The sequence below is a fragment of the Delphinapterus leucas genome, chromosome 15 (assembly GCF_059928025.1).
Source record: "Delphinapterus leucas isolate spDelLeu-1000000601 "Yukka" chromosome 15, BTC_Dleu_Yukka2, whole genome shotgun sequence".
NCBI classification, from domain to species: domain Eukaryota; kingdom Metazoa; phylum Chordata; class Mammalia; order Artiodactyla; family Monodontidae; genus Delphinapterus; species Delphinapterus leucas.
The window spans coordinates 72,601,312-72,611,663 of NC_143143.1; the positions used below are offsets into that span (position 1 = coordinate 72,601,312).

At 46.6% G+C, this 10,352-nt stretch overlaps 1 protein-coding gene across 1 annotated transcript in view; it reads right to left on the minus strand.

Moving 5' to 3' along the window:
* The window catches only part of JPH2 (junctophilin 2), a 60,220-nt gene extending 56,584 nt beyond the window's left edge, over positions 1–3,636 (minus strand). Inside the window, exon 1 of the mRNA XM_022592950.2 lies at positions 3,156–3,636. Within this exon, the coding sequence (XP_022448658.2) occupies positions 3,156–3,534 (379 nt within the window). The 5' untranslated portion in view covers positions 3,535–3,636. The remainder of the gene's footprint in view (positions 1–3,155) is intronic.
* Positions 3,637–10,352: the final 6,716 nt, after the last annotated feature.

Below are 10,352 nucleotides of genomic sequence, written 5' to 3' on the forward strand. Positions count from 1 at the left end.
AAGGGTCATCTTTTATTCCTGATTAAGTACTTCGTGTGGAGATATTAGTAGACGGTAGTCATCAATGTAGAAACACAGACGTTTTAATACACACACTATATATACATATATCCATATATGTATATATATACATATATCTCCAACTGAACAAACATTTCAGGAAACAATACTTTAGCTCATTCTCTATGAAACACTTTGATATTTTCTATTCTGTTCTGTTCTATTCTATTCTTTCATTTTTTAAAATGCAGGTCATGACCCAATAAATTGATTTTGCCAATGAGTCAACATCTCCAGTTTGGGTTTGGAGCAGGCAGACACCTGTAACATTGGACTGCAAGGTAAGGTAGGGAGTGGAGGAAAGGGGACATATTATCGCTTAGCTCAGTACTTCTCAAAACTGGGGATAAGATGAAGTTTTCAGCTTGATATCCGCTGGATGGCAAGCTTTGGACCTCAGAGTCTTTGTACACTGTTCTCTCCACCTGGAGCACGCGTCCTCCACCCTTGTCACCTGGTTCACTCTGGTACTTCAGAGCTCCACTTGCCACTTATTCCAGGAAGCCTCCCTGATTGCCTCGTCTGGTTAGCTGCCTGCTTCTTGCTCCCTTAGTCCCTGGCACATCCCTGCTTGGCACCCAACACAATTTTTTCTTAGATTCTCTGGAAGGCAGGAACCTTTCCCATCCTGTTCATTTCTACGCTCTCCTCACCACCCGCCCACCACCCACCCAGTGTAGCGTAGCACTGGCTTCCTAATAATCACTCAGTAAATATTTATTGAATGAATTGATGATAGTTAATAGTAATAATGGCAACTACACATTTATCGCATGAGAAATCTTAGGAGAGATCAGTATAAATCCATTTTAGGGATGAGGAAACTAAAGCTCCAAGAGATCAAATAATATGATGGGGGAGGGGAATAATCCAGCGTTGCCTGACTCCCAATGGTACCTAATCACAGGATCTTATTTGTCCACATTCCCCTCAACACTGTCCAGGATGGGGCAAAGGGCAGGTCCTTAACAACCCCTGGGAGAACTGATGACAGGTTGATTAAAGAGATTTTCCGAAGCAGTGGCCACATCTAATTTTGGAGGGTTGCACTCGTAGGAGAGGATCTATGAGGTTTCCAGGCCCCCTGGATGTGGGGCTGTCCCTTTCGGGAGGAGAGTCTGGGCTTCTGACAAACCAGGGAGGCAGGCCTTCCGATGACACACCTTTCTAGGCTCCTGGACACACTTAGGCTAAAACCCAAGGCCCTGCAAGTGTGTGTGACCTGGCCCATGCCTGCCACTCCAGCGGCAGCCCCATCAGCCCGGCCTGTTCCGCTCAGTCACGCGGATCCCGCCGCTCCGGTGTTCTTGCTGTCCTCACCCATGCCGAGCCCAGTCCTGCCTCAGAGCCTTTGCAGTCGCCATTCCCTCTGCCTGGGATCTTCCCTCCCTCTCTAGTCCTCTCCACCCTACTTCTCAGGAACTCCCCATCCAAAAACATCACCCTCTTCCTTCTCTGCTATTTTTTTCATAACACTAGTAACTTCTGGAAATTGCATATATGTTTGTTTTCTGGTTTATTTCTGTCTTCTTCACCAGACAGGGAAGTCCCTGAGGACTATGCTTGCTCACTGCCTTGGCCCCTAGGACTCACTGTGGGAGGGTGCCTGACACATAGTTGGTGATCCATGAATGAATGAATGGGTTTCCCCTGTTTTAGACATCTTGGGACATCGGCCTCTAGTTTCCCAGAAAAGTGTGTCCCTGAGACTCACATCCAGGCCCCCAACACACACAAACCGTGGTTTGGGGAGGGGAAAGAAGAAACTTTCAGCACATGCGTTCTTGCACCACTTTGCATGGATAACTGATGTCCAACAAGCATGCAAGGATTATCTCCATTTGGTAATTGGAGAATCTGAAGCTTGCTCTCTACTTGTCCCCAGTGTGTAGTGTAGTGTCCGGCATAAACATCTGGTGAACTTAACTGCACTGAATTGCAGAGATTCCGCAAACTGCTCAAGGTCACCAAATTAGGAAACGTGGAGCCAGATTTTGTTCAATTCCAGCCAGGGTTGCGTGGCCGCCATAGTGCCATAGAAACTCCAGGGACACAACCTGTTAACATCCAGATGCATTCGAGGGTGGGCCCTCAGACATTCACCAGTTGGTAGCCCAGTCAGGAGCCCATCCTGCACCTGAGGCCATTCTCTATCTGCTTCTCAAACATAATTTTCCCATCAAGGTTCAGTTCAGATGTCACCTCCTCGAAAGCATCCCCCTGATCTCAAATCTAACTTCTCTTTTCTGCCACAGCACTCTGTGAATACTTGTGTATAATTGTTTGTCCACAAGCCTATCTTTGAACCCATGGGATGTATCTTGTTCCTCTTTATATCGAACCCTTTTTACAGTGCCTGGTGAATAGGTGGTACTACAGGAATATGCACTGAATGAAAGGATGCTTGGATGGATGGGTGGATGGATGGATGGATGGATGGATGGATGGATAAATGAGTGGATGGATGAATGACTGGAAGAACAGATAAATGGATGGATGGATGGATAACTGGGTGGATGGATGGATGAATGGATATGTGGACGGATGAATGGGTGGATGGATGGATGGTTAGATAGATGAATGGTTGGAAGAACAGATAAATGGGTGGATGGATGGATGAATGGATGAGTGGGTGGATAGATGGATGAATGGGTATGTGGGTGGATGGGTGAGTGGGTGGGGGGATGGATGGATGAATGAATGAATGAATACTTCATGATCTATTGATTGAAAATAATTTTCATGGCAAAGTTGACATTAGACACCAATTCTTCTGGAGCATATTCCACATCTGATGGTACACCTAGCATGCAACAGTAGCAGTAGTGTCTTACTGAATGTGTATTTCTATGGCAGGCCTTGCATTAGAAGCACTTCTGCCAATCCTCTCAATAGCTCTGTTATTGACCCCACTTTACTAACAAGGAAATGGATGCAGACAGAGGCGGAGCCGCTTGCCCGAAGCCACACAGCAGATAACATCCTGGCACCTCTGATCTGGTGCTGTACTGCCCCTGGATCTTCCCACCCACCACCCATCTTCCTCACCCTGCCTGGCCCCTCCCCCAGGTCCGCAGGCCCCAGGCTGGGCTCACCTCCATCTGCATAGGTCTCCGTGCCATAGCCGTCCTGCAGGCCATTGTTCCAAGTGCCCTCATACTTGGCACCGCTGCTGCTGCTCTGCCGGGTTCCGTAGCGTCCCTTGAAGCCGTGCGTCCACTCGCCCTTGTACAGCCAGCGTCCCTTGGTCTCTATGCCCAGCCCATGCCGTTTGCCCTGGCTCCAGTATCCCTCGAAGGTGTTTCCACTGGGCCAGGTATACACACCCGCCACTTCAAAGCCAAAGTTCCAGGAGCCCGAGTATTCGCCCTGGCCCTTGGGGCCCGTGCACAGTCCGTGCCCGTGGGCCTTTCCCCCCTCCCAGCCCCCGCAGTACGCCCCACCATCATCAAAGTCAAAGCGGCCCCCGCTCATCTCATCGTAGCCCCTGACCACCTCACCGTCCTCCAGCTTCGGGGGAGAGGGCAGTGGGGGGGGGGTGCCAACGACTCTCTCCAAGCAGCTCAGGGCCGCCCCCCCCACCGGACTCACTGCGCCCCTGGAGGGGGTAAGCAAGATGCCACCCGAGGCTGAAGGAACCCAGGAGCCAAGTCAGCACTGGGTCGGCTGGTCAGTGCCATGCCTGGGAGGCCCCCACTCACTCAGCCAGAGGAAGGCTGCCAGCTGGGAAGGAAGTGGGAAGGAGAGGTTCAAAGTGTCCACGGAGTGTCCCAAACCTGGCTTCCATGGAGTCAAAGGAAAAACGGTGTGATCCCTTTAAGAAGTGCAGTGAAAGGGATAGGGTGGAGGGGTCCCCAGTCCGTTTTCAAAGAGGAGAAATTCCCCCTCGGTGACAACCCCCAGCCCAAGGCTGAATTCCTGCAGCCGCCTGGCCCCCTTCTCCTCCACCCCCGGTGGGTGTGCAGGGCTGTGATTCCCCAACCCCTGCCCCGCCCCTCTCCAATCCTGCCCTCCTCCTGGGATGGAAAGGTCAGTGTTGCCCTAACAAGGCCATTGGAGCTCAGAAGCTGCTCCCAAAATAACCCCCTGGCCGGCCCAGCCTCCTTCAAAGTGGGAGGGGTATTTCAAACTGGGCTAGCGCTTCAGACTCAGGGAGTGGTTGGAGGGATGAGGACGAGAAGCTGAGAACTAAGCGTGGGCAGCTGGGGAGATTTGGTGGCTTTTCTTCTCTTGGGTAAGAGCTCCCTTCCACCTTCCTGGTCCCCTGAGTCTGCAGGCAGGGAGAGGAGAGGAAGACCAGCAGAACACCCGGTCCCGGAGCACTTAGAATCCCCCAGAGCATAGAAGTTAGCAAATCTCAGCCCCGGCACCACTCACATGCCCCCGCAGGACCTGGGGCTATTATAGCACCACTGCCAACCCCATAAAGGAATCTGGTGACCTAAAGAGAAAGGAACGGGGCATGGGTTCACATATGCTTTTGAGAGTGGAGGAGAGAACTCAGGAAGAGAGGTGAGGTTCTGGAGACAAGAGTTGGGAAGATAAAGCGAGTCTGAGTCTAGCACAACCCCAAATTCCCTCCCTTCCCCCCAACCCTGGGAAAACCCTGGAAAGAACACAGTGCAAGAAGCACGGGTCACGGATCACTCCCTTTCTCTCTTCTGACGGGCAGGGAGGCTGCCCTCCTCTCTCTAGTTCTGAGACACAGTGTTGCTGGTTGTATTGGAATGAGGTCATCTCAGAAATACTCAAGGATCAATGTTTTTTTTTTTTTTTATTTTCCCTTCCCAAGCTCTCTTTTGCTGTGTTGTCCTAAGAGCCTGGGAGGCCAGACTTCAGAAAGCTCTTGGGGCAGGGTCAAGAGCAAAGGGACTGACCAGCACTCAGGTTCCCACCAAAATCCAGTGAAAGGGACAAATAAATCTCCAAGACGAGAGGCAGTGGCCAAGGCTAAAGGCTGGAAATTCCAACTGAGCCCAGTGTTACCAGGAACACGGAGTAATTCTGGGAAAGGTAGGAGCCACCAAGCACAGGAAGCTGTGTGTGTGTGTGTGTGTGTGTGTGTGTGTGTGTTTATGAGATGGGGGAGGAGGAGGATAGAAATCACCAAAAAAGCAAGCACAGAAGTGACTTGAGAACATTCAACTATTATTATCTGACTTCAGACTAATCCGTCATACTCCAAATCCCATGATGACTTAGCCACTTAAAGTCGCTGCAGAAGATGTGTTCTTGTCTAAGGAATGGATAGAAAAGCCTCTCTCCCTTCACCCCAGCTGATCCTGGTTCTTACCACTTGGTTCCTTCCTCGTTCACAACCCTCTGTCTTAAAGAGCCCTTCTCTGCCCACATTTCACCCCCAGGTAGAAACACCCAGCCCCACAGCTCTCTACTGCTGGTTCTTTGCCAAGCTGACATGCAGCAAAAAGCAGTAGATAAAGACTGTATCATCTGGGTTTTGACTCACTCCTCCCGCGGGTTGACCGACAGCCTGCTTGCACAATTCACAGCTGAGAGCACCTCAGTGCTGCCCCCAGAGAGTTCTGCTGTTGCCACTTCTGCTGGGTCTTTGGAAAATCACACGTTTCTTTCCAGCTCTGCTCTCCAGGGGAGAGGAAAGAGCATCTCAAACTGGAAGCCAGAGGGAGTTCAATACCCTTTGTAGTTAAATGCCAGCCAAATCACCATAATCCTGTTCTAAGGCTGGTGGCTACTGTGTTCTAGGGAGCTGTTCCGCCTGCATAAGTGTAGCCACCGTACAGCTCCCTACGGTGGTTCCCTACCAAGGGTGGGTACGTGTAAGAATCACCTGTAGAACTTAAAAACATGAACAGAGTCCCACCCCATCTCAAACCTACTGAGTTAGATTGTCCTAGGAGAAGGCTTGGGCACTTGCATTCTTTTTAAAAGCTCCTCAGATGAATCTGACTCTCATCCCTGGTTAAGAACGACTGTGGGGGGAGTGGGGGGTGGGGATGAATTGGGAGATTGGGATTGACATATATACACTAATATGTAAAAAATAGATAACTAAAAAGAAACTGCTTATAAAAATAAATAAATAAATAAAATTTAAAAAAAAAACCACACACAAAATGGGGAGGGGTTTAAAAGTCATCTTGTCCAATCCCTATCAATATATCCAGGAGATTTTTCACAGAGCTAGAGCAAATAATCCTAACACTTATGTGGAACTGCAAAGGAGCCCGAATTGCCATAGCAATCCTGAGGAAAAAGAACAAAGCTGGAAATATAACCCTCCCAGACTTCAGACTATACTACAAAGCTACAGTGATCAAAACAGTGTGGTACTGGCACAAAAACAGACACATAGATCAATGCAACAGAATAGAGAGCCCAGAAATAAACCTACGTACCTATGATTGATTAATCTATGACCAAAGAGGCAAGAATACACAATGGAGAAAAGACAGTCTCTTCAACAAGTAGTGCTGGGAAAACTGGACAGACACACATTAAAAAAAAAACAAAAACCACTGTATGTTTTCAAATTAAAAAACAGTTCCTTAATGATGTACAAATTCATGCATCCACTTACTTACCATCGGCTGTGTCAGGTAGATAGCTGTGGAGTTAGATTTGTGTTCAGATCCCAATTCTGCCCCTCAGAAGCTGTGTGACCTTGGACAAATTGTTAATTTCTCTAAGCCACAAATTCTTCATCTGTAAAAGTACCTATCTCAAAGGATTCTTGGTATTAAGGATAATAGTATCTACCTTATATGGCTGGGTATTATGTGAGTTAATGCTGTAAAAAGGCTTATAACAGACTAAACACCTAATAAATGTTAGCTAATATCAATATTATCCTCACATGACAAGTTGCTTTTCAAACTATCATGATTAATAAAATAGTCACCAAAGAGGGAAGAATCACCCCCTAAATATTAAGTATATTGACACTGAAGCACTCCTTACTCTTCCCAGTACATGTTTACTCAACGTTACCCTGTGGTTTTTCCTTTTTTAAACTGATAAAATGTGTTATTGGTAAAGGGACACTTTGATTTCTTAAGTTTAAGTAAATTCTTTGCCAAACTTGGTACTGGCCTTACGTGACCAGCCATCCCTTTTTTGCATCTCCCTTTAAACCAATGAGTTTCAAGGAAAGGGAGACCCCTTGTGGCCACATGTGCATTACAACAGATTTTTCTTAGGAAAACCAAGTTCTTTCAAACCAAAGAGAATGGTCTTGGGATGAATTTTAAACTGTTTTTATAGGTAGCTATCCCATTCTCTCTTTTTCACAGGTTTTTTCTCACTCCATGGTTCTGTTCTTTGGTCGGAGGGGGCAGTCACTTGCTTCCTCTATTTCTTTCTCAACTTCTCAAGCATGGCTTCTTCCTAGGGAAGGTGGAGAGGAGAGAACTGAAAATGCAGAACAGAGAAGAAATGCACACAGGTATCTGCTTGAGTTTCTTCTCAGCCATCAAAGGCTTAGCTGAAGAAGCCTCACCTCCCAGACAAGTTACCTGGCTGGGTTATGTGCCTTCCCACATACTGGCTCCTCCCTCAAACTATGAGCTGTTTGAAGCAAAGACTACCTTGATTCCAAAAAAAAAAAAAAAGTGCATGAACACCTCCTAAGTGCCTGCCTGGCACTCTGGCTCCTCTTTGCGTGCGTGGCACCTGCACATACTGGGTGTCCTCATCTTCCCTTCCGCGCATTATTTGGCAACTGACCACTCCCTTCTCGAGATGCTTTTTCATTCGACTTCTAGGGCTCGTCTCTTGGTTCTGCTCCTGCCTCACTGGCTGCTACCACTCAAGTCTTCTGCTGGTTCCTCCTCATTCCCCTGATCTCTATACCTTGGAAATGGCCCAGAGTTTGGTCCTCTGACTGATTATCATTTACTTCCTAGGTGATCTCCTTCAGTTGCAGAGCTTTCATTAACAGCCACATCCTGATGGCTCCTAACTTTGTATCTCCACCCTGTACCTCTCTCGATCTTCAGTCACATAACCAACCTCCAACTCAGCATCTCTACATGATATCTCATGAGCATCTCAGACTTGAGAAGATCAAAATCAAACTCCCAAGGTCTCCTCCCAGATCTGCCCCTCCAGCCAGCTCCCAGTGTATTAAAACCTTTGGAGTCATCCTTAATACCAACGCTTCTCTCACACCCTATATCCATCAGCTCTACCTTCAAAATAATCCCGGGATACGTCTTCTCTCCCGCACTGCCAAGCGTCCGAGCCACTAGAAAGCACTGCCTACTGCAGGAGCCTCCTGACGGCCTCCTTCCCTTCCTTCTCCTGGTTTCCCTCTTAGTCTACAGAGCAGCCAGTGCTCTTTCTAAAAGACAAGTCTGATATGCCTCTCCTCTCCTCCAAACCCCCTCAAAAGCTCCCTATCTCTTCAGGAGTCAAAGCCTTTAAAACGGCCTCTGAGGGCCTCCACGATCTGCCCCTAACTCACATTTCTGGACCTCGCCTGCTTCAGGCCACAGATATCCTTGCTGTCCTCTGCCAGGAATGCTCTTCCCCCAAACATCCACATGGCTCACTCCCTCACTTTCTTCTGGTCTCTGCTCAAATGTCACCTCACAGAAGCTTCTCTGATCACCCCAATTAAAATGGCAACACCCCCCTCCCCCCCGCCCCAGCCCTTACTCTCTACTAATCCTTCTCTCTCCGTTAACATTTTCTGCACTGAGGACATGATGCTGTTCTAGTCCCAGCACCTAGTATAGTGTGCCTGGTGTGTTGTCAGCACTCGATAAATATTTGTTGAATGAATGTTCAATGAACAGTTATTAAGTAAAGGGACATGTCAGGATACCACCTTCCAAAACATCAGAGTAAAAATTCCTCAAGCCACGATCTGAATCCATTTTCCAGGATGCATTTGACAAACACTGGTCCCATAAGCTGCACTCACGAAAGGTCAAATGTTCTAATCAGGGACACATTAAAGCTGGCCCATCTGGGTGTGAGCAGAGTAATTGAGGGCTTCAAGATTCATGTTTTGAGGAAGATTTTGACTGAGATGTAAATGCTTACAACTCCTTCCTGCAAATCTGGAATGCCTAAGCTTTCATCCAAGTTTGGATTTCTTCAGCAGGTTACTCGGCCATTGGAACTTGGTCCTTTTCAATCCTGACACCCCTCCTAACAGCCCTGTACAAAAGGAATGTGCATGATTCATCATTCTCTGGTGACTGTTCTGTTAATATACAGAATTAAGTAAATAACCAGATCACTGGTCTGATAAGTAAACTAAAAAGGACTTAAGAGACTTAGGAACAATTTTCATTCAAGTAACATGTTCAGCCCAATTTGCTCCACTTCTCTCTAGTAAAAAAGGTGAAGCAAAACACTAGTTGTGGAGGTCAGGGTTGGGGAGGTAGGTAGTTTTACAACCAGAAGCTCTAATAGCCTAGGATCAGTGGTTCTCAGAGTGGTCCGGGAATCCACTCCACCAGGCTATCTGTGCAGTCAAAACTATTCTCATAATATTAACACAGCATTTGTCTTTTTCATGCTCATTCGCTCACAAGTGTAGAGTTTTCCAGAAGTCATACGACATGGGATGTCACAAGAGATTGCAGAAGCAAATATGAGAATATAGCTGTTTTCCATTAAGCCCAACATTAAAGAGATTTGCAAAAACATAAAACACTGCCACTCTTCTTACTAAATATTTGTTTTGGAAAAGTTGTTTTCCGATTAAAAATATTATTTATATTAACTTAAATGGATTTGTGGATTCTTCATTATTTTTAAATGAAGTAATAGTCTTAAAATTTCTTAGTTTTAATTTCTAATATGGTAAACACAGGTAAATATAACCCACATAAACAAGAGCTCTTTGAGATCCTCAAATTTGTAAAAGAGTCCTGAGACCAAACAGTTTCAGAACTTCTGCCTCAGTTATTTGAAATAGTGTACCTTCTGTTCACATTAAGAAAACTGTTAAGTTTCTAGCACTGTGATGACAAGCCTCTCTTGCTCCAACCAGAGTCTTCAGATATTGCTAAATTCATACTAAACTAGTAACTAGCTGGGGTCTCTCACTACTTAAGTTCAGGGCTTTTCCAGTAAATACCCTTCCCACCTCTCCCAAGTACAAATCACCTATTTATGAAGCCCAAACCCCACTGTCATGAATCAACTCCACATTAGTGGGATGTTTTAGTGAAGAGTAAAACCTATTTTGTAATCAAAATAAAAGTGAAACAAACTTTCTGTTAACACGTTAAAATGGCTGGACAAATTTTCACTAAATTTGATAGGTATGCTTCGGATGGTCCGAATTGTTATACGGC